The sequence below is a fragment of the Neoarius graeffei genome, chromosome 7, assembly GCF_027579695.1.
Source record: "Neoarius graeffei isolate fNeoGra1 chromosome 7, fNeoGra1.pri, whole genome shotgun sequence".
NCBI classification, from domain to species: Eukaryota; Metazoa; Chordata; class Actinopteri; order Siluriformes; family Ariidae; genus Neoarius; species Neoarius graeffei.
The window spans coordinates 6,366,877-6,391,697 of NC_083575.1; the positions used below are offsets into that span (position 1 = coordinate 6,366,877).

Below are 24,821 nucleotides of genomic sequence, written 5' to 3' on the forward strand. Positions count from 1 at the left end.
CTCAAGTTGGACCTTTCTGTGAAAGTATGCAGGTTTCTGACCACAAACATTTGTGAAACATATCACCCAGGGAACGCCCAGCACAAAATCAGGATGTGTGTGTCAGTGTGTGCTTACCTGCTCTACCTCCAACAGTTTACTCAGTAGTGAGTCAGCACGACTGAACACAAGAAGCGTGTTTTCTGCTCCTTCTGGCCAACGCAGTCCGGTCTTACAGCTCTTCAGTTCATCAACTGTCCTCTTCATCAGCTCGATCCTGGTTTCTGCAGCCTGAATTAAAAAAAAAATAAAAATACAGATACTGAAAAGGTGATCGTGGACTTTTCATACCAAGAGAAAAGCTTTCTATTATAACAAACTGTCAAACACACACCCTGAATTTGTCCTGGCTGATGCCTTGCTTTGAGGTGAGCGCTGATCTGAGCTCAGTCACGTCCTTCTCCATGATCCTCAGCTCAGACTCCATGGCGTCCACTTCCTGTGGAGGAAGTCCAGCAGAAAAGCTTTAATTAATGAGACGGACACGTTCGGCCCGGGCGATGATGATGAGATTCAGTTTGATGACATCGGAGATGACGATGAGGACATTGATGATATCTGAAACAATTCTTGAGGACGGCTGTGTTTATGCTGACAGGACGATCATGCTCTCTTCTGATTGGACAGAATTTATTAAACTTTTTCCCCGACAAAAAAGCTTTACACACAGAAAAGTGCAGTTACCAAAGTACAGGAACAGTCTGGCCAAAAATGAAATCATGCAAAACTGTTTAGTACACAGTACATCATGGTCTGTAAAAATATACATTAACCCTGTGATGCTGGACATGCTGTATGTGACACCCTGTAAACAGCAAGCAAGAGAAGCGTATTGTACAGTTTATCACCAACAATGTGTGTATTTTATGACGCTGTTGGTAATAATGCTTGTTTCATGCTTTGGGAATGCAACATGCACGATACTAAACTAGTACTGCGAATAATTGTTAAATATTAGCTTAAGTGGTCCAGTGTGAAATGAAAGAGTACTTAATTCTATCGATATTAAAGACTCTCTGTTGCTCTGAAGAGTGACGAGAGAGTGAAGATCTCAAAACTCACAGCTGCAGCATGCTCTAATGTTTTTAGAGGCTCCAGCAGGCTGCTCTGCATGTCCACGACACGCTGGTCTGCTTCACACAACTCCTGCTGAAGCCCGCTCACATCACACACACTCGACATCTCCTTCAACACGCTCTCAAATCCCTGTAAAGTCCGGCGAATCTGCGCAGAGTCGTCAAGAACCATCTGCAGAAGAGCAGGAGGCGAATTAATAAATCAAATAGAAGCCTGGGAAACTATAACTGTGTGTGTGTGTGCTCACACACTTGATTTCTATAATTTTAACAGTCATGGTATCGGTATTTAGGACTACTAGTTCTAAAATGCTAACAAGTTTGAGACTTAAGTTGAACAGTTATGCCGGGAAAGTTGTGTCTCTTCAGAGTTGAGCAATATGGGATAGAAAATACAGACTAAAGAGGAAATGTTCTTTCCTGCCATTGTTCTATGATGCAACATAAAAGCAAGAGGCAACTTAAAATTTAAGATGAATACGCTGATAAAAATCAGAAGGTAGCAAGCATTGAGTTTAATATCCTGGCAATATACAGTGGGGCAAAAAAGTACGGTATTTAGTCAGTCACCAATTGTGCAAGTTCTCCCACTTAAAAAGATGAGAGAGGCCTGTAATTTTCATCATAGGTACACTTCAACTATGAGAGACAGAATGAGAAAAAAAAAATCCAGAAAATCACATTGTCTGATTTTTAAAGAATTTATTTGCAAATTATGGTGGAAAATAAGTATTTGGTCAATAACAAAAGTTCATCTCAATACTTTGTTATATACCCTTTGTTGGCAATGACAGAGGTCAAACGTTTTCTGTAAGTCTTCACAAGGTTTTCACACACTGTTGCTGGTATTTTGGCCCATTCCTCCATGCAGATCTCCTCTAGAGCAGTGATGTTTTGGGGCTGTCGCTGGGCAACACGGACTTTCAACTCCCTCCAAAGATTTTCTATGGGGTTGAGATCTGGAGACTGGCTAGGCCACTCCAGGACCTTGAAATGCTTCTTATGAAGCCACTCCTTCGTTGCCCGGGCGGTGTGTTTGGGATCATTGTCATGCTGAAAGACTCAGCCACGTTTCATCTTCAATGCCCTTGCTGACGGAAGGTGGTTTTCACTCAAAAATCTCACGATACATGACCCCATTCATTCTTTCCTTTACACGGATCAGTCGTTCTGGTCCCTTTGCAGAAAAACAGCCCCAAAGCATGATGTTTCCACCCCCATGCTTCACAGTAGGTATGGTGATCTTTGGATGCAACTCAGCATTCTTTCTCCTCCAAACACGACAAGTTGAGTTTTTACCAAAAAGTTCTATTTTGGTTTCATCTGACCATATGACATTCTCCCAGTCCTCTTCTGGATCATCCAAATGCTCTCTAGCAAACTTCAGACGGGCCTGGACATGTACTGGCTTAAGCAGGGGGACACGTCTGGCACTGCAGGATTTGAGTCCCTGGCGGCGTAGTGTGTTACTGATGGTAGCCTTTGTTACTTTGGTCCCAGCTCTCTGCAGGTCATTCACTAGGTCCCCCCGTGTGGTTCTGGGATTTTTGCTCACCATTCTTGTGATCATTTTGACCCCACGGGGTGAGATCTTGCGTGGAGCCCCAGATCGAGGGAGATTATCAGTGGTCTTGTATGTCTTCCATTTTCTAATAATTGCTCCCACAGTTGATTTCTTCACACCAAGCTGCTTACCTATTGCAGATTCAGTCTTCCCAGCCTGGTGCAGGTCTACAATTTTGTTTCTGGTGTCCTTCGACAGCTCTTTGGTCTTGGCCATAGTGGAGTTTGGAGTGTGACTGTTTGAAGTTGTGGACAGGTGTCTTTTATACTGATAACGAGTTCAAACAGGTGCCATTAATACAGGTAACGAGTGGAGGACAGAGGAGCCTCTTAAAGAAGTTGTTACAGGTCTGTGAGAGCCAGAAATCTTGCTTGTTTGTAGGTGACCAAATACTTATTTTACTGAGGAATTTACCAATTAATTCATTAAAAATCCTACAATGTGATTTCCTGGATTCTTTCCCCCCATTCTGTCTCTCATAGTTGAAGTGTACCTATGATGAAAATTACAGGCCTCTCTCATCTTTTTAAGTGGGAGAACTTGCACAATTGGTGGCTGACTAAATACTTTTTTTGCCCCACTGTATTGCTTTCTGAAAAGCCCAAACTGTAATTATCATATTCATCCCTTTGTTTAACACTCATTATTTGGCAGCCTATAAAATAGCACTTGACACAGCACGTCTTATTATTTGTCATTAACTGTTAATTGTGCGTTTACTGGAGTCATGAGATAGTCAACCATAAAATACTAAAAAGTGAGATATTTGGGATCTTCCAATCATGAATGTCTTCTTTCATTTTTCAGTCTCCAAAAAAAAAAAAAATCTACAAAAATGAGCAGCAAAGTGAAAAACTACAGATGACCCAGACCTTTAGCATATCCAATGCTTCACCTGGAGTGCGTTAGCATGGCTGTCCAGACATTTCGCAGTAGTGTAGGTATAGGGTGCGGTCAACCACGACTGAGATTCAGTAATCCAGCTCTGAGACCCTTTCACCATCTCCTTGTGCTCCTGCAGCCAACCATGTATCTACACACACACACACACACACCAATTTTCATCCAGGGAAGTTTTAAATGATATAAAATATCTCTTATTACACTTATTTATTTTCACTCATTGTTTCTTGTATTGGGGTTCCAATTTGCTTATTTTTTCATTCCATGTTGCCACACTTTTTTTTGTTTCATTCAAATGCTCACACAGAAAAAAAGAAAGAAATCTGGTATTCAGACACGTTTCAGATTTGACGCCTGATACTGTAAATGTAAACTTCTGCTTTCACTCAATAAAAACAGACTCATTAAGCCGTGCCTTGTTGAGGAAGGCTGTTCTGTCCTCAGCTTGTTTGGAAAGGCGTGTGTACAGTTGCTGGGTCTGAGACAGTTTCTCCATGAGGGTCTGCGTCTCCTCCGGTTTCTCCTCACTGAGGTCCTGGAGTTCCACCTCGACTGCTGCGAGACGCGAGTGCAAGCCATCCAACTCATCCCAAACACACTACAGGAGATGACACACATTCAACCACAGCTAATTACAAACACTAGACTCTCATTATACTACTGTTTCCTTCACAGCATGCTAGTGGCCATTTGCAGCTCAGGGCAAAGAGAATACCTGAGCTCAATCAGAACGCAATGCTAAACGACATTTATGTTAACTTTCATCTTCGGGTAGCAAAGCAAAGTCATAAACAGGGAACAGGTGACTTAAGCATGTTATAAGCAGTCCTGGAACACCACATTAAAGTGAACATGAATGAAGTTATTCATCTGTTTGACTATCATTGAGTGCAAAGCATCCTCTATATGATTTGACAGATATGGAATAAAAACAAAAACATTTCAGTGCTCTTTATGCAAGCATTGTATGATAATGGTTAAAAAAAATAAATGCAGGAGGTTTGCTCAGTTTTTGAAATTATGATAACAAATATCCTGGAAAGTTTGGAATAAGATATTTGCACTTATCAGGCATGTAGCGAGTCACCCAATTCACAATTCAAGCCATGATATTGGGTTCATAATTTAATTTCCCCGCCCAATATTGCTGAAAAAAATTATTAAATGAACATAATTGTGTTACCAAAATCAAGGCAACATTTATTTTCCTATTCTTTATCAACTTGAATATTACTTTTGAAAAATGGGGGGGGGAAAAACAAAAACAAAAAACTCAAACAAACCCACCTTTCAATTTCTTAACAACCAACATTACCAACATTTGTTAAGTTGGGGTAAAATACAACCCCGATTCCAAAAAAGTTGGGACAAAGTACAAATTGTAAATAAAAACGGAATGCAATAATTTACAAATCTCAGAAACTGATATTGTATTCACAATAGAACATAGACAACATATCAAATGTCGAAAGTGAGACATTTTGAAATTTCATGCCAAATATTGGCTCATTTGAAATTTCATGACAGCAACACATCTCAAAAAAGTTGGGACAGGGGCAATAAGAGGCTGGAAAAGTTAAAGGGACAAAAAAGGAACAGCTGGAGGACCAAATTGCAACTCATTAGGTCAATTGGCAATAGGTCATTAACATAACTGGGTATAAAAAGAGCATCTTGGAGTGGCAGTGGCTCTCAGAAGTAAAGATGGGAAGAGGATCACCAATCCCCCTAATTCTGCGCCGACAAATAGTGGAGCAATATCAGAAAGGAGTTCAACAGTGTAAAATTGCAAAGAGTTTGAACATATTATGCACTGTAGATGATGATATCATCAAAAGATTCAGAGAATCTGGAAGAATCTCTGTGCGTAAGGGTCAAGGCCGGAAAACCATACTGGGTGCCCGTGATCTTCGGGCCCTTAGACGGCACTGCATCACATACAGGCATGCTTCTGTATTGGAAATCACAAAATTGGCTCAGGAATATTTCCAGAGAACATTATCTGTGAACACAATTCACCGTGCCATCCGCCGTTGCCAGCTAAAACTCTGTAGTTCAAAGAAGAAGCCGTATCTAAACATGATCCAGAAGCGCAGGCGTCTTCTCTGGGCCAAGGCTCATTTAAAATGGACTGTGGCAAAGTGGAAAACTGTTCTGTGGTCAGACAAATCAAAATGTGAAGTTCTTTATGGAAATCAGGGACGCCGTGTCATTCGGACTAAAGAGGAGAAGGACGACCCGAGTTGTTATCAGCGCTCAGTTCAGAAGCCTGCATCTCTGATGGTATGGGGTTGCATTAGTGCGTGTGGCATGGGCAGCTTACACATCTGGAAAGATACCATCAATGCTGAAAGGTATATCCAGGTTCTAGAGCAACATATGCTTCCATCCAGACGACGTCTCTTTCAGGGAAGACCTTGCATTTTCCAACATGACAATGCCAAACCACATGTTGCTTCAATTACAGCATCATGGCTGCGTAGAAGAAGGGTCCGGGTACTGAACTGGCCAGCCTGCAGTCCAGATCTTTCACCCATAGAAAACATTTGGCGCATCATAAAACGGAAGATACGGCAAAAAAGACCTAAGACAGTTGAGCAACTAGAATCCTACATTAGACAAGAATAGGTTAACATTCCTATCCCTAAACTTGAGCAACTTGTCTCCTCAGTCCCCAGACGTTTACAGACTGTTGTAAAGAGAAAAGGGGATGTCTCACAGTGGGAAACATGGCCTTGGCCCAACTTTTTTGAGATGTGTTATGAAATTTAAAATCACCTAATTTTTCTCTTTAAATGATAAATTTTCTCAGTTTAAACATTTGATATGTCATCTATGTTCTATGAATAAAATATGGAATTTTGAAACTTCCACATCATTGCATTCCGTTTTTATTTACAATTTGTACTTTGTCCCAACTTTTTTGGACTCGGGGTTGTATAATAACTTATTAAAATATTCCTGTTATTAAAAAATCAAAACGTTAATAACAAATAGGCCTTTTCTTTATAAAATGTTATGAACATTACCTTTACCATTTAAAAAAAAAGGTAGCTCCAATTTATCATGCAACAGCTCTTTCCCATTTTAGACCCGTTTTTGTGCATTTTCGCAGCATTAGAGCTGTGTTACTTCCACCTACAGTGAAGCCATGTGCATTCCCACTTCTGAATGTCACTGTGCCTTCTGCTGTCTCAACACAATAACAGTGAGGAAAAATAAGATTGTGCAGCCTGATAATAATTGTGATTCATTTTTTATTTTGATTCAAACAGTCATTAATTTGGATTGCAATTCATCATCACACAATATATCATTACATGCCCATGTTTAACTAAACTCTTTCACAGAGTGCATTATCCTTTATTTGTGCTTTGTATCCAAATATGAAACTATATCTTGAAAGTTGCCATTTTTAAGGAGTCAATCAACAATGAAACCAGATATTAATCTAATTGTGATTAACCCTCTGGGGTCTGAGGGTATTTTCTGCCACTCTCATGATTTTGGCATGCTCTGATTTTGTTGTCAATTTCAATTGACAAATTGAATCACTGTCCTGAATCATTCAAAATCCGCGTGCCATCTCACAACAAGTTTTACCTCCAAATAGCCTAAACTATGGCTGACAGATTTATCCGGTTTACGGTGAGCGTTCCCACCGTAGAAGAGAAACCAACTGAAACCCAAAGAGTGAATGTGATGATCATGCCGTTACCATGTGAATACTCTTTTATGAATGCATAAGTGGGCGCTCAGCGCTCTGACTCCAGTGTAACTGACTAAGGTGACAAGTTTTATGTTTCATCTAATTTAGGTAAATTAAAAACTATATTATTTGGCAGTGTGCACATAGGAAAGTGTAAAGTTTGTTGATATGTTTATCATGCTTGTAAGATAAAAACTCGCGAGGATATTTATCTAAATACATGACCTACTCATTCTAAACCTGCTGAGCGTCGCCAGAGAAGCTCTCGACCCCAGAGTTTTAAAATAAGATGAACCGTAAAGTGCGAGTGTATAGGTTTGTGTCTGAAATCCCTCTGCATGCCCAGTGAGTGAGTCGAACCTTCTGTGCACTCTCAGCTTCGGTGATGTTAGGACACTTTTTCTTCAGTCTGCTCTGTACAGCATCCAGGCCTGTGATAATCTCTGAGAGTTTAGCATCTAGCCTGTGTAATGGGCCGCTCTTCTGTACAGCCATCTCCACCTGAAAAAGAGTGTCTGTGGGGTGGGGGTGATGACTAAAGTACTAGATGTAATTAAAAGATAAAATATTTGATGTCATTTTTCATCACACAGTCTCTTCAAAACGAGATTAAATAGAAATTAGCCCTTACACTCGCATCCTATTCTTCATCATCATCATCATCATCATCATCATCAAGCAGGTTGTTGTGTAACTACTATAAATAAATCAGTAAATACAGTGAGATTTAAAGAAAAGGTACATCGCTTCAATAATTATGTTCCTTGTGTCGTATATAAGGATTAAAATTCTGAACCAGACTCCGATAACGCTGGATTTAAAAGCTTCCAAGTTTTCCCCGTGACCCATTTTCGATAAAATTAGTGCGGCAACAGGTCAAAACAGCAGGTGGTGGCAATGCAGCGATAAAGAGGAACAAGAACACACATGTAGTATAAGCCACAGGAGGGCCAAGTCATAATGAACATGATGGAGAGCACAAACTGTAGGTGGCTAATCCAACACATTGCGTGTGTGTGTCAGCAGGTACAAGGACCTGTCTGTTTACAAGTGCGAAGTTCCTACCCCCAATTCAGCAGTCATAGTGTGTGTGTGTGTGTGTGTGTGTGGGGAACGTCAGTAACCTTTGCAGGTTTTTAACGCTTAATATACACTTTATAATGTAATGGAACATAAATTAAATTCACTCCCAGCAGATCTACAGAAGATGCTATCGTCACAGCTCTCCACACAGTATTGACCCATCTGGAACATCAGGGGAGCTATGCAAGGCTGCTCTTCATAGACTTTAGCTCTGCCTTCAACATGATCACCACAAGCAGACTGGTCAACAAATTACTGGACTGAAGACTGTCACACACCATCTGCTACATAGTAGACTACTGTGGAGAGTACCGGCTCTCCACAGGGTTGTGTGCCGAGCCCCCTGCTCTATACTCTCGACACGCACGACTGCAACCCCACACACATCTGAGTAATGCCATTATTAAATTTGCGGATGATAGAACTGTGGTGGGGCTCATCTCTGGAGATGATGAGGCGGCATACAGAGATGAGGTCCAGAAGCTGTCAGTGTGGTGCACACAGAACAACTTTGTCCTGAACACCTCCAAAACCAAAGAGCTGATCATCGACTCCAGAAGGAAAAATTCTGATCCACATCCTCTGTACATCAACGGAGACCGCGTGGAGAGGGTTGCGGGCTTCAGGTTCCTGGGCATACATGTGGATGATGATCTGTCCTGGAACACCAACACCACAGCACTGGTTAAGAAGGTACAGCAGCATCTCCATTTCCTGAGGATACTCCGAAAAAAAAAAAATCTGGCTGACAAACTGCTGGTGTCCTTTTACCAGTGTTCAGCTGAATGGGTGCCGAGTTACTGCATCTCTGCTTGGTTCGCCAGTTGTTCAGCAGCACAGAAGAAAGCACTCCAGAGGGTCATCTTCACAGCTCAAAAAATTACTGGCTGCTCTCTACCCTCCCTGGAGGAAATTTACTGAAGACACTGTCTCAGAAAAGCTCGCAGCATCCTCAAGGACCCATCACATCCCAGACACCATCAATTCGAACTGTTGCCTTCTGGAAGGCGTTTCAGGGCAATAAAAACAAGACTGAAGAAACGTTTTTATGCCAGAGCCATAACAGCACTGGACATGGACACCTGAAATGCGCAATACGTCTTGAATGTGCAAATATCTTTTGATTTTTTTTTTAAATGTGTGTCTTGATCTATTGTTTATCTTTTATGTTATGTGCACTGGCAAAGGACAGCCAACCAATTTCGTCGGACTGTACTTCTGCATTACAATGACAACTAGACCGGACAATTCCCCGGGGGAAATTGTGAGAGGATGCAGTGCGCGAAGCAATTCGGTCACGCATGTTCGCTGGCCGTGAATGTGTGACCCGCAATGATGTTTCAATGCAATGATCATGTGTGTGCTTGAGACAGCAGCCGTCATGAAGAAGAGCTATTCAAGAGTATAAACAAAGTGACTACAGGCGGAAATTAGCATGTACTGCTATAACCTGGGACAGACATCTGTCCTTACCACAAGGATAATGTTTAATTTGTGCACTGTCCCTTTTAAAAATAAAATAAACTCTAAACTCTAAGAAGAGTGGTTGTAGTTTGTATGTACGAACAGAAGTGTTCCTAATAAAGTGGGCGGCTAAGGTGAAGTGTCATGCCGACCGAGGCTGTTTTTTTTTTTTTTTCACAAAAAAAAGAAATTCACAAAATTCTTTCACAGTGAGCGCTAGAAGGGTCTCCTGAATAGACTGATGTAATTTTTTGTCTGTAGTGTTAAAAATGAGAGACTTTTCTGTCCCGTTTATAATGGGTGTCAATGAGCTACGACACACAAGGTCTTGAATTTTGTGCTGTGTTTTACTACGGAACAGGCCTCGAACAATGACAAATAACTCGACACCGAAAGCAGCTATTCACAAAATTCTTTCACAGTGAGCGCTAGAAGGGTCTCCTGAATAAACTGATGTAATTTTTTGTCTGTAGTGTTAAAAATGAGGACAGTAGACCGACTTAAAAATGACTGACTTTTCTGTCACGTTTATAATGGGTGTCAATGAGCTAAGACACACAAGGTCTTGAATTTTGTGCTGTGTTTTACTACGGACCAGGCCTCGAACAATGACAAATAACTCGACACCGAAAGCAGCTATTCACAAAATTCTTTCACAGTGAGCGCTAGAAGGGTCTCCTGAATAAACTGATGTAATTTTTTGTCTGTAGTGTTAAAAATGACGACAGTAGACCGAGTTAAAAATGAGTGAGTTTTCGGTCACGTTTATAATGGGTGTCAATGAGGCCATTCGGCTGCCCTCTTCTCAGTTTGAGGCTTCTCATTCAAAAACTGTAAATCCTATCGTTTAGGTAGACACATTGTGTGAATCAGGACAAGTTTTACTACTACTTTTGAGAAAATCATGTCTGTAGAGTGAAATTTGTGGCTGAAAACACAGTTTAAGCGAGAAAGTTTGACCTTTTTTTTCAACCTCTCTCCACTCTGACTTAACAAGCTTCACTGGTGTGTAACGCAATAGACACCCATTCAAAAGCCGGATTTTCTCCGGGAACCCACATGGCGTTTGAGCCGGGACTGATCCGAAAATGTAGAACCTAGCAGAAAAGTTGAATGCCAGATCCACAGAGGAGAAGTTTTCCTACGTTTTAGAGTTAGAATCACGTCTCTAGGTGAAAGCATGCCAGAGCAGCGGACGTTTGAAAAACGTTGAAAAAGTGCTTTTTTTTTCAATTAATTCCATAGAAATGAATGGGGTTTTTTGGGCGATTTTTTCGCGACTACGTCGCGAAAAAATCGTATTCTGTAGAGAAAAGTAATAGCATAGCGAGTCCGATCGAGCCGCGCGTTTTGATATATTGTTTGTCTGTGTGCGACGTATGGTTATTGAGTTATTCGAAATCAAAATTTGCGTAGGAGGAAGAAGAATACGGAAGAAGAAGAAGAAACACGTAGAAGAACAATAGTTGCAGTGCTTTGCACTGCAACCTATGGGCTCCCCTAGGGGAGCCCATAGGTTGCTGTGCTTTGCACTGCATCCTAATTACGGTCTTTCTAGCCATCTGTCTACCTATGGCTCAGCCGCACATGGGATTTGGACACACCAAAATGTGGGGGGGTGAATCAAGGTTTGTAAATACTCCATACCTGCTTTACCACTTCCTGAAGCGAGTGAGAAACGTCCTGCAGTGGGCCGTCTATCTCCACGGGAACCAGAGTGTACATATCTGAATATTTCATCCGAAGGCCCTCCATGATGCGCTGCAGCACAGCCTTCTGGGTACACAGCTCAGAGTGAAGCTCCTACAGAGACAAGGAGAGGATTTTTTTTGGTCATTCAATTAATTTAATGATCTACGAGACAACACAGGTGTTGAAAAGCTTAATCTTTCGAAGCTGATCTCTTTGAGCAAAGTGTACAGATGAGAGAACTGGACCAACTATCGAATTAAAAACGCCACTGCATCACTCTCATCAGAATCAAAGGCGACAATCTGACTGCCCCACTATCAGAAGGCAGCTGAATGGCATTGTGGGTAATGTCGGAAAGTGGAAACAGAGCAACATGCCAATGAAAGAAGTTTAAAGAGAATTTAAATGCCCCTAAACCACACGTTTTCCCTTCGTACAAAGCAACAATCATTCTGTTGATTGACCATGTGTTTTTGAACCATAGCTGATCCAAAAGGCCATAAATTGATGGAAAATCAAGATGATCAGCAGATTTTCATGAAATCTGCTGAGACCGATCCGGAAGATGCCAAAGGGGTATGTGACGTTGCATGTGTAACAAAGTTCCGGATATCAATTTCATTCCTGTGCGCAGCAGTGGTTAGATCAGTCTCAATATGGAATCATGTTTTGGAGAGAATTTTGATAGTGATTGGGATTCTTATACATCGGATGAAGGGGTAAGATGATTATCAAGGATATTCCGGAGTAAATGGTTTTCTTTTCGAGCCCCCAAGACGAGAAACAGATGTCAGTTCACGACAGTCCCACTCACCACCGACAGCACACCACCAGCCAGAGAGAACTGGAAACACAGTTTGGTTTGTGCATTTTTATATTCTCAGCTGGCTGCTACAAAATCCAGGGAAAATATTTACATGTACCTCAATAAATGCAGAAATATAAATCTTTAAAACGCACACTTATTCAGTGTAATTACTAAAAGAAAATATGAAGTGGGCGATAATCTGCCATCTCTCATCGATGCAATTATTATGTGCAATAATATAGGCCCTAAACTATTTTTATGCATACTTATATTTATTTATGTGTGTGTGTATATATACAGAGTCTACCGGTAATGTGCAATTTTTCCGAGCCTCTCAATAAGGCAATTTTTCTATACTTTTTCACGGTAGATAATGCAAATAGCCCTCTGTATTTAATCCTTCCTTTGTCTAATTTTTATTTCAGTTTTATTTATCATCTGTTTGACATTTTCTTGCTACTGTAACACGTGAATTTCCCCGATGTGGGATGAATAAAGTGAATCTAATCTAATCATAGGGGAATTGACGAACTGTCCAAATGTCAGATCAAATGTCATTTATTAAATCAGTGGGCTTGTTTTTTGCTCCAATAATTCCCATGTTCTGGTGGTAATGAACACTTGATGAATCATATTTATTAGTAGTAGGCCTAGTCATGTGTAGATCTATGTGCAATAAACACTGGTAAAACAGTGGGTCTAGACTCTAGTGTCCCGACTGTCTGTGCAGATTAATTTTTTATTTCAATTTATCTTTTATTTAGCCAGGGGAGTCATATTGAGACTATCGTCTCTTTTTCAAATGGTCCCTGGCCAAGAAAGGCAGCACTTTAAAATTTAAGTAAAAAATAGAGAAACCTCATCTACAAAAAGACAAATAGACCAACATCAAACAAAGCCAAACACACAAACAGCAACAAACACCAATTAATACAGACATAAGAACACAAAAGCAGCAACAAACAGAGCACACCATATTACACAAAAACATAGAAACACCACACAAATCACACAGCAACATAAAAACACAACACCTAACAGAACAAAAATTAAATACAGTGAAGAACAAAATAACATAGAACAAACAGCATAAGAAACCACAAACAAAAAACAAGAGATAAGAACAGTAAACTACATACAATCACACTTAAGGTGATGATACACGGGGCAACTTTTTGGGCAATGTTGCCGAGCAATGTTGCTGGCAACGGGCAACTAGGTGAGACATAGGGCAACTTTTCAGGGCAACTAACAATGGGCAACAACAGTTAGCAACGGCAGTTTACAGTTAGCTAAAAAAAAATCGATGTCTTAATTTTTGCTGTGACCATTTAATCAAGCTGTCTGTTGTTTTTTAGAGCTTTGGTGAGGTAAATTCCTCCATATAGAATATTAAAATAACTTACCGGCGTAAAAACAGATGAGGAGTCTCTCCATCTCTTCACTCCACTGACACTGAGCGGCCACCATATTTGTTTGAAATTTCTGATCTGAACCTCACCGGAGGTCACATGACTCGATACTCGCGTTCTGATTGGCTTATCTCAAAAAGTTGCCAGAGATTATCAAAACCATTCAGAAAGAAACAATGTTGCCCAATCTCAATAGAAAAGAGTCAAAACGCAATTGCCCAGCAACATTGCTCGGCAACATTGCCCAAAAAGTTGCCCTGTGTATCATCACCATTACAGCTGAAGGCCTCCGAGACACATAATTTAAACTCATTAAGTGAGATAAAAATACTTAGCTTCAACTGTTTCTGCAGAGCATTCCAGGTTGAAGGAGCATTGGATTAAGGAAGGCAGTTTTACCAAACTCAGATCGTACAGGAGGTGTAGTAAAAAGAATGCTATTGCTAGACCTCAGATTATACCTGCTGTTTTCTACTGAAGAGAAGACTGATAAATAAGAGGGCAACAATCCTATCACTGCCTTATAAATGAAAATAAGCCAGTGATGCTGTCTACGAACTGAGAGTGGAGGCCAACCTGATAAACCGTATAAACTACAGTGATGTGTAGAATACTCAGCCTTAATGGCAAAGCGCAAGGCAGAATGATAAACAGAGTCCAGTGAGCGTAATACAGACTTTGCTGCATGCATATAAAGAATGTCTCCATAATCCACAACAGACAAAAAGGTAGCAGCCACAAGTTCCTTCCTTACTTTTAAATTAAAACAAGCCTTATTTCTATAATAAAAACTTAACCCTTAACTTCTTTACCAAGTTCTCTACATGGAGTTTAAATTAGAGCTTTTCATCCAGTAAAAAAACCAGGTTTTTATAATATGCGACTTTTTCAATTTCCTGACCATGTAGAGTGACAATTTGAGGTAAATCCTGCATGTTACTAGAGTAAGTAAACAGCATATATTTTGTTTTTTTTAGAATTAAGCACCAGTTTTAATTTCAATAGATTCTTTTGTAAAATTGTGAAAGCATCCTACATTTTCTTTAGTGCCTCATATGGAGATCTGGCAGTACTGTATACGATTGTATCGTCTGCATATAAGTGTACAGCTGCATCTACATTTATATAAATATCATGTATGTAGATTGTGAACAATAGAGGCCCTAATATGGAGCCTTGAGGGACTCCAACTATTAGTTCTGCCTCCCCTGACATAATGCCTTCACATGTGACACACTGATATCTGCTAGACAGATAGTTTTTAAACCACTCGATAGCATTAACAGACATCCCAAATTTAGACAGACAATGTAATAAAATTGTGTGGTCAACCGTATCAGAAGCTTTTGAAAGATCAACAAATAATGCTGCACGTGACTTTATAATCAATCAATAGCACTGACAATATCATCGACTATCTTTGTCGCTGCTGTAATGGTACTATACCCTTTCCTAAAGCCTGATTGAAATGGAGTAAGAATGTTATTTACTGTTAAGAAATCCTTTAGCTGATCACTAACTAATGACTCAAAAATTTTAGCCAATACTGAAAGTTTTGAGATAGGACGATAATTGTCCATAATAGTTGGATCCCCATTTTTAAAAAGTGGCGTTACATGCGCTGTCTTCCAAGATTGAGGTATGTTGTTTTGTTCCAAAGATAGATTGAAAATATGAGTTAGTGGTTCAGCAATAATACTTGCCACAAGTTTCAAAAGGGAAGGGTCAAGCCCATCAGGCCCAGCTGACTTTTTACAATTTATGTTTCGCAACGCAAATAAGACCTTCTCCCTTGAAATTGGTTCAAAAGTAAAGAGGTCCAAGCCACAAACATTGGGGTGAGATAACCCTGGAGATGAAGGATGTTCTAGCTCCTGCTTAAAAAGGAGACCGGCAGTGGCAAAGTGGTTATTAAAGGAATCAACAATATCTTTATCAGTAATTTGCACATTATTAACATTTACAAGTTTTGGAAGAGCTGAAGTAGAAGAGTTTGTTTTCATTGAATTTATAATTTTCCAGAATTTAGCTGGGTTTTGTAAATTTCTCGTTGTTTCCTGAAGGTAGAACTGTGACTTAGCTTTACATATTTATGTGGTGCATTTATTTCTTAAATATCTAAAGTTAACAACTGCATAGTGTGCAACTGTGCATGTTATGATGTACCAGCATACATCAGTGTACATACATGTACATCTGATACATGTAGCTCTATATAATCACCAAGCTACATGCATTTGTAATATACGTGCATATGGTATATTTCATGTACCACTACATGTACTAATAAAGATCACAATTATAATTTTATAATAGATAGAAATATGCAATTATTAGTGTCTGTCCATTTCGTGCCTTGACTCCAATACCAATGTAAATATATTCTAATCAATCAATCTAGATCATTCGCTGGTGGTTATTAACTGATGATTATAAAAAAGATGCATATTTACACGGGCTGTCATCAACTTGTCAACAGCTCTCCTCTTCTTGACAGGGGGTGCAAGTTGTCCTGGGCTGGTGGTCTCAGATCGTTTGGCACTGGGATTAGACACTTCGCTGGAACATGCAGTTGTCTGGATAGTTGGCACACTTCCTGGTTTCAAAAGTTTTCTCCTCTTCTGGCCTGTCATCTGTTCCGTCAAGAACATCTGTCCTTCATAACAGTTCTTGTCGAAATGCTGTTCACAAATTCCCACTTGACTCTTCTCCGGACACGAAATCTGCCCGCTTCGTTTGCACAAACTTCACCCACTGTCGCATTAGATTCGTGTAATTTCTTGGAAATTCGTGAACTGAATGTCCTGTTGTATATGAATTTGAACATCCAAACACAACGCACCATTGTTATTTTTGTAATATTTCTTCAACAATATCCAATTTCAGTGAGTATACAAGCACAGAGTCAGATGAACAGAAATGACCCAGATAGTCGGGATTCCACGTGTGCCGTCATGCAAGATTAGCCCTGCGGCAAGGCTGCCTTTTTTCGGGATCTGGATGCCATGATTTATCGATAGTTTTGTGTTTGATAATAAAATTAAATTTATATTATTTTCCCCCTTGCTTTCTTAATTCATTTTGGTCGTTACGAATAATATATCTCATCTCATCTCATTATCTCTAGCCGCTTTATCCTTCTACAGGGTCGCAGGCAAGCTGGAGCCTACCCAGCTGACTACGGGCGAAAGGCGGGGTACACCCTGGACAAGTCGCCAGGTCATCACAGGGCTGACACATAGACACAGACAACCATTCACACTCACATTCACACCTACGGTCAATTTGCATGTCTTTGGACTGTGGGGGAAACCGGAGCACCCGGAGGAAACCCACGCGGACACGGGGAGAACATGCAAACTCCACACAGAAAGGCCCTCGCCGGACCCGGGGTTCGAACCCAGGACCTTCTTGCTGTGAGGCGACAGCGCTAACCACTACACCACCGTGCCGCCCACGAATAATATATATTCATTTTAAAGCATTATAATAAGGCATTACATACACTTTAAACAAACAAAGAAACAAACAAAGAACCCTCAGCATTTCATTATTCAGAGATTTTTTTTTTTATTGTCGAGTCACTATATATCCAGGACATATAGGAGAATCGAAATGCCGTTTCTCTCTCACCTTACTTGTAAAAACGGATAAAGATTACGAAAAAAAATAAAACACACACACACACACACACACACATATATATATATATATATATATATATATATATATATATATAGATAGATAAAAATACACTCTAAAATCAAACAATGTACAAAACAGCAGTAGTGCAAATGCAGTACAATATCTAACGGAGAAGGTGCTTAGAAGAGCAGCTTATGAGGTGGATATGAACAGTAGTGCAAATGAGCAAGAGCAGCAGCATTATTTATATGAAATAAACTGAAGATAAGGTCAATTCATATGTCAAGTGTTCAGGGTAGATTTTTTCTTTAAACCAAGCCCTGTTTTCAGCTCCTACACACACATACTTTTCCTCAAATGTTATACTTACTTACTTTTACTTTATCTTCCACTTGTACTCTAGGGTGTCGTGGGGGGGGGGGGGGGGGGGTGTTGACGGCAGTCAATGGCTTGATGGGACGCTTCTGTAACAGACAGGCCATGGGACTTGAGTGTTTCTACCATGCCCCCAATTCAGTGCCCCGCGTGGTCATCCTCTGGCTCGGACACCAGAGCTCTGGAGGTTGTATGCTCTGAGCACTGGCTGGTTGGGTGCCATTCTTATCAAGTGATCAAACCACTTGATTCTCCAACGCTGGGTGTGTGGGGGGACTGGTGTTGTTCTGACCATTTCTAGGATCCTCTCGTTTAGGATCATGTCCCTCCTCGTCTTGCCTGCTGTTCGTCTGAGGCACCTCATCTCACAGGTTGTGATCTTCCTGTCCTGGGCCTTGATGAGTGTCCATGTCTGGCACTAGTAGGTCAGCGTCGGCAGGAAGACTGTATTAATAAGCCGTACCTTGGTGTCCATGGGGGTATTAGAGTGTTTCAGGAGGGGAGACAGCTGGAAACTAACATTGTTTGCTTTTTGAATGCGAGTCTCAATCTCTCGGTCTAGCTTTTCATCTTCAGTGAAGATGCTGCCCAGGTATTTGAACTCCTTGGACTGTTTAAGGGTAGCGCCGTTGATGGATATGTCCAAGATCTTTGGTGTTCGGCTGACTGTCATGACTTCTGTCTTCCCTGTGCTGATGTGCATGTCATGATTTTCATACACAGCATTCAGCATGTTGATGTGCAGTAGGAGGTGGTGTTGGTCTTCACTGAGCAATCCTTGGTCATCAGCGAAAAGTAGCTCATTCAGTGCTTCAGGGTGTGGGTTTGCCTCCCTGGTGATCCTGTCCATGTAGATGATGAACAAAAGCGGTGACAGGGCACAGCCTTGCCTCACCCCTGACGTCACCTCGAACCAGCTGGTCAGTCCAAATGGTGTTCTTACAGCACTTCTGCTGATGGCGTACATGGCTCTGATGTTGTTGAGCAGCTAACCCCTGATGCCGTAGTCTTCTAAGATTCTCCATAGCGTTGCTCTGTTGACTCGATCAAATGCTTTCTCTTGGTCAACAAACACCATGTGCAAATCCTTGCTGTACTCAATGGCCCTCTTGCTTAGCTGCCTCAGATCGCATCACTGCATCCTCGGCCCTTCCTGAACCCAAACTGTGCATTGCTGAGCTGGGGCTCCACGATGTATCTTGTGCGCTGCTCCAGGATTTTGGCGTACACCTTGCCAATGTGGCTCAAGAAGGAAATTCCCCTGTACGTGCCACAGTCCTTCAGAAGTCCTTCTTCTTCTTCCATATTGGCACTACTACTGCCAGCTGCCAGTCTTCTGGTACTTTTCGTTCTTGCCAGGCTTTCTGAAGGATGGTTGTGAGCCACTGTATGCCTGTCTCGCCACATGCTAGGATGACCTCTGTGGTGATTCCGTCCACCCCGGCTGCCTTGTTTTTTGGGCTGGTCTTGACTGCCTGACTGACTTCTGACTCCAAAATAACTGGCTCTTCTTCTTCCGGGTATCTTGGAGTGAACTGGGGCTGGTCTTGCTGGCCCTCCACCGGGTTTAGGAGCTGTCGGAAGTATTCCTCCCATCTGTCTCTGATCTCATTGTCCTCCTACAGCGGCTGGCCCTCTTTGTCATTGATGACTGCTGTAGGGTCATGGGGCTCGTCTCTCAGTCTCATTGCCTTCACACTCTTGTAGAACTCTCTTGGGGAGCATCTGCACAGCTCTGATAGGTTTTCTCCATACTGCTTCCATGACTGGTCTTTGGCTACCTGCACCACCTCTTTACAGGATCTTCTGGCTACTCTGTAGTTCTTGTAGTCTTCCTCCTTCTTGGACTTGACCCAGATCTTGTAGAGTCAAGTCAAGTTTATTTGTATAGCACTTTTAACAATAAACATTGTCGCAAAGCAGCTTCACAGAATTTGAACGACTTAAAACATGAGCTAATTTTGTCCCTAATCTATCCCCAATGAGCAAGCCTGTGGCGACAGTGGCAAGGAAAAACTCCCTCAGACGACATGAGGAAGAAACCTCGAGAGGAACCAGACTCAAAAGGGAACCCATCCTCATTTGGGCAACAACAGACAGCATGACTATAACATTAACAGTTTTAACATGAAGTCAGTTTCGTTGACGTTATAAACTCTTCATTGATGGAAACTTGAGTGCAAAACTGTTCATGACAACTGCAGTCCTAAAGTTAGCAAGTCAACTGTAGTCCTCAGCCATAAAAGCATTACTGTAAGAGTCCAGAGCGTCCTCCAGGTGTGACTTTCAACTGCCCTCATGGGGCTGTCCTCCACAGGAGCGATGCAATGAGACTCCAACCAGACACAGGGCACCAGGATGGATCAAGCAGGTCCGAGGAGCAGAAGAGGTCAGCATCTTAATCCCAGGACCGACATGTAACTCAGAGGGACAGATTTGGGGGGGGGGACAGGTTGAGTCTTTTCTTTTACTGCTGCTTTTTTCCTACTTTCTTCATCCCACAGTGTTCTTCTAAGACTTCCAAAAGTTGTCTTTTAAAAACTGCCCAGGTCTCTTCTGCACTCAGGTTCTCTGTGTAAATGTGCTGAAGTCTGCTATCTACCCCTTCTTGTACCTTCTGTCTAATCTCTTCCTCCTGCAGCTTGCGTAGGTTGATCTGCTTGGCTGCCTTCCTCTGCTCTGCACTGCCCTTGGCTTTGGACTCTGGCCTGCCATGCTCAGGATGACAGGTCTGTGGTCCGTGTTCAGGCCGGCGTTTGATATGGCTCTCCAGTCTCTAATGAGCGGCCTCGTTGTCACCCTTGCTAGAACAAAGTCTATCTGCGAGGCGGCCTGAAGATGGTTCCACCTGTACCAGGTGTACACTTGGCTGGGCTTGTGCTGGTAGAAAGTGTTAGTCACAAACAGCTGGTACTCTGCACACAGGTTCAGTACATGCTCACCATTGTAATTACAGTCTGTTGCAGTGTCACTGTGAGGGCCGAGATATGGTTCCCATGGTGGTGTTCTCTTCCCTGTTCTCCCGTTAAAGTCTTCCGTCACAAAGATGTCCCCAGTGTCTGGAACCTTGTCTATCACCCCTGACAGAGTCTTAAAAAATTCATCCTTCTCCTCATCTGTGTAGCTATCATTGCAGGGGGCATATACCTGGATGTAACTGGATGTCTTCTGTCCTTGCCGCACTCTGATCTTCATGATGCGCTCTGTCACACACTCCGTATCTAAGAGGTTCTTGGCTACGTCAGGATGTAGAATGAAAGCCACCCCATGAGACGCTCTTTGCTACATGTTACACGTAATCTCATAATCCAACACGCAAACAGTAAACGCGGGATGTGTTTTCTGAGTTACTATTCACACTTCCAATTTATCTGTATGCAGCTTTCTTTTCCTGTCCGTGTTCTCTGTGATTTGGTCTTGGCCAATTCCCCAATCGACTTTACCGTATTGTGCGATAGTGACCAGCTGGAGATGTTGAAGACTAACAGGTGCTTCTTTAAGTCAACTAAAGCCACACCACATCTTTACAAACTGTTGCTCAAACTGAGACACAAGGCAATGCAATACCCTCGGAGGAAAGTGATCGCTACCCTCTTCCACATACACAGAAGCCCACAATTGGCTAGTGTCGCTGTTACTGACAGACAGTCAGCCCATCTAACCCAGACAGCGCTACCAGTTTTGTTCTCTTGGACACCCATATTATGGTCGGGATTCAAACACGCAATCTCCTGACAATGTCTGTTGGGCCACCCAGGAGCAGAAATGAGCTTTACAGAAATCCAGATGTAACTCGAGATGAAGTGTTTAGGTCAGCTTAATTAGAGAAAGAAAGCAAGAAGTACCAGTTCTATCATAGTATACGGGTATTTAGCCAAAATAATAACAACCTGAACAGATGACATCAAAGAAACGAAACATTAGGATGATGCAAGCCTATTTTGCCAGATCTGTCATGAAACAAGTTAGAAATTAAGTCTGAAACAAACAGCACTGTTATTTTTCATCCTTCATTTAAATCACTGGATATCACTGAATCTCAGTCTGTGGTGGTGCAGCTTACCGGGTTAGCCGCGAACTGTTTTCAGGTTTCTGCCAGACCCTCAGCTCCACATGAATGAATCCCATGCAGTGTACTCTAAACCGTTCTCCGTTTCCCTTTCTCTGTACTGCTAAGCATCAGCCCTCTTCACCTTTCAGCCCCTGGGCAGCAGATAATACTCAGCTCCCTCTATTCATATTATAATGAGCTATTTGAGACCGAGTCAGAAATAAAGGATACAAGACACAAACAGTTATAACGCTGTATTCCCATGGTGGATTTTTAGCCATAAATGATAAAAAGACAAAGTGTATGTTAGGTCTATTTGGACTCGTATATCAGTGATGACATCACTCTCGGCCTTAAGGTTGGGCTTGGAAAATCCATTTGTAAGGCAAAGCACCATGGTATGGGAACTTCTGTGCGTGTACCCATCTCTAATATTTGTAAACGGCTCATTCTTCCTGCACATGAAGGAAACTGTGAGAACATAATGACCATGCTGTTTCACCTTTGGGACTTTATACAATAGGAAGAAACTGTGAGAGGGGGATCGATTGGAAACGAAACAATGACATTCATTGAGACAAAGAGAACGGAGATGCGAGTTTGTACAAGAAACAAAGGAAAGAAAACAAAGTTGTGTATTTCTGTTGCCAATGAGTATTATTATCCTGACTGGAGCTGGCATGCATAAGAATCAGAAAACCTTTTACTCGAAAGCAAGCTCTATTCAGGTCAAATAACACCTCAGTCAAGTTGGCGCATTATTTAAACCATGAAACATAAAACTAACTGCCGCTATGGCTTCCAGGAGCACTACTCCACACAAACTAAATGCCAGTAGTGGTATGAATGTCAAATCCAATTCAGGTTAATCTGTGCAGTGCTTTTAACAACAGATATTCTTAAAAAGCCGCTTGACAGAAATCCGTATGTCGATTTAGATTCCTAATTAGCAAACCAGAGGTGACCGTGGCAAAGAAAAACTTCCTGAGATAACCCAAGGAAGAAACCAGACTCAAAATGGTAAAGGGTGAGCAGATTATGGATGAGCACAGGATCGTCTCTCTGATTATAACATCAACAACACTTCAAGATAAAAATCTATAGGATCCAGGTGAAGTAAAGGTGATACTTGGGCTGCTTTGTGGGAAATGCAATTCTTGAGAGTTAAACAGCAACAACAAAAAATAATTAGGGCTGTCAAAGTTAATGTGATGATAACGCGTTAGCACAAACTCCTTTTAATGCCACTAATTTTTTTTTCACGCAATTAACGCATGCCCATTCTGATAAAGTGTACTTATGTACAGAACTTATATTGCTGCATTCTGACTTTACATAAAATGTGTGTATTTTTTTTTTTAATATGCATTTGATGGTCCAGAGGGGAGAAAAGACGTGTTAAAGTCCAGGTGTGTGTGTGTGTGTGTGTGTGTGAGAGAGAGAGAGAGAGAGCGCACAAAGGCTGCACACTGGAGTGAGTGTTTAATTCTGAGAAATTTGAGAGTTATGTAAAAGTGTTTATAAATGCAGTTTGTGCTCATGAATGTACTGTATATTTACCAGTGAGTTATTGCATTTTACTGGAAAACATCTTTACGAGCTGTGTGGCTTCACAAATGTATTCAATTTGCAGGCATGCAAACTGGTCAGGGGTGAAAAAGGTGAGAAGGATGCACGGGGACACGGCACGCGCGCAAAAGTACATTTCGTAGTCTACGTTACAAAAAAAATTGCAACCAGTGACATCTTGAATTTAATACAGTACAAAATAACTTTCCATAAACATGTCTTAAGTTACTGTTGAGTGGCCGGTAAATTGTACGATTTATTTGTCAGTGGCCAGTAAAGTTTGATATTTTGTGAAGTTAATTTTCACCCCTGTGTACAACACAGTGGGCTATTTACAAAAAGGTATATATTACTGCCTGTGCTATCTAACAGACCTACCCCAGAGGACACACCTGGCCAATCCCTGTCTGTCAATTTTCTTAAAGACATCACCTATGTGAAATCAGGGTGGGATCTAGAAAAATATTTATGGGGTGGCAAGAGGGGGGCAGGAATTTTTGAGGGGTGGCAACGTATTACAGACATGTATATATACTGAATTTAATCACAGTTTGACGACAAATAGTATGTACACACTACAAAAGGGCACAGACTGCCATTTACAAACTCGTACAGATAAACTTAATCTCATGCCTTTATTGTTCACGAAGAACACACATTCTCAGATGAGGTCTATACCGTTTCTGGACAGTTTTATACTGTATTTGCAAAAGAACAGACACTAAAAAACAACAATAACAACACTGCTTCAAGTTCAGCATGATTTAAACCATTTACACCAGTGTCACATTTTATAGTTTTTTTTCCTCACGCTTTGTAAAGGCTCACCAGTGAGCAGAACATGAACTTGTCATGCCTACAACAGCTGAATGCGGCGATTTCCATGTTGCTCAGCAAAACGCTTCACAAATTTATCAAGATCTAATGCTTTTGTGCGCTTTGATTCAATGCTGAGTACAGCCAAACTTGATAATAGTCTCTTTTCTGTCATAGTCGACCGCAAATAAGTCTTTATGAGCCTGAGAGATGAAAAACTTCGTTCACAGGATGCACTGCTCACAGGCAAGACAACCGCTATTTTACACAACCTGAACAACTAAAAAAAAAAACAAAAAAAAACATCTTGGTATGGGTCCAAAAACAGTGAACTCCATGAGAGTGGTAGGACTCTCCTGTTCCCCCTTTTTTCTGTCTAGTACTCTCCTCGTCTGATGTAACTCATGTTTAAGATCCTCAATATTTGAATCATAAGCTTCAGCCAATAGCAATGTTTTCCTTGACAGACGGTGAATCAATATTAACTTTTGTGGCCGACTTTACACAAAACTAATGTCAGACCTAGCTAACATTAGGCCAAAAAAAAAATAAAGTGTGTTTCAGGTAACATGAAATACTAAAATAAGGTCGGTAGGTAGGAAATTTTTTTTCTTA

The 24,821-nt window shown here is 41.3% G+C and overlaps 1 protein-coding gene across 7 annotated transcripts in view; it reads right to left on the minus strand.

The window, feature by feature from the left end:
• syne2b (spectrin repeat containing, nuclear envelope 2b) overlaps window positions 1-24,821 on the minus strand; it is a 318,216-nt gene that overhangs the window by 128,122 nt on the left and 165,273 nt on the right. For all 7 annotated transcript variants that reach the window (XM_060925231.1, XM_060925228.1, XM_060925230.1 and 4 more), the window contains 7 exons: window positions 11,486-11,641; window positions 7,652-7,792; window positions 3,998-4,180; window positions 3,575-3,712; window positions 1,102-1,287; window positions 374-478; window positions 118-270 (listed from right to left, as the gene is read on the minus strand). In XM_060925231.1, coding sequence (XP_060781214.1) covers window positions 118-270; window positions 374-478; window positions 1,102-1,287; window positions 3,575-3,712; window positions 3,998-4,180; window positions 7,652-7,792; window positions 11,486-11,641 — 1,062 coding nt within the window. The remainder of the gene's footprint in view (window positions 1-117; window positions 271-373; window positions 479-1,101; window positions 1,288-3,574; window positions 3,713-3,997; window positions 4,181-7,651; window positions 7,793-11,485; window positions 11,642-24,821) is intronic.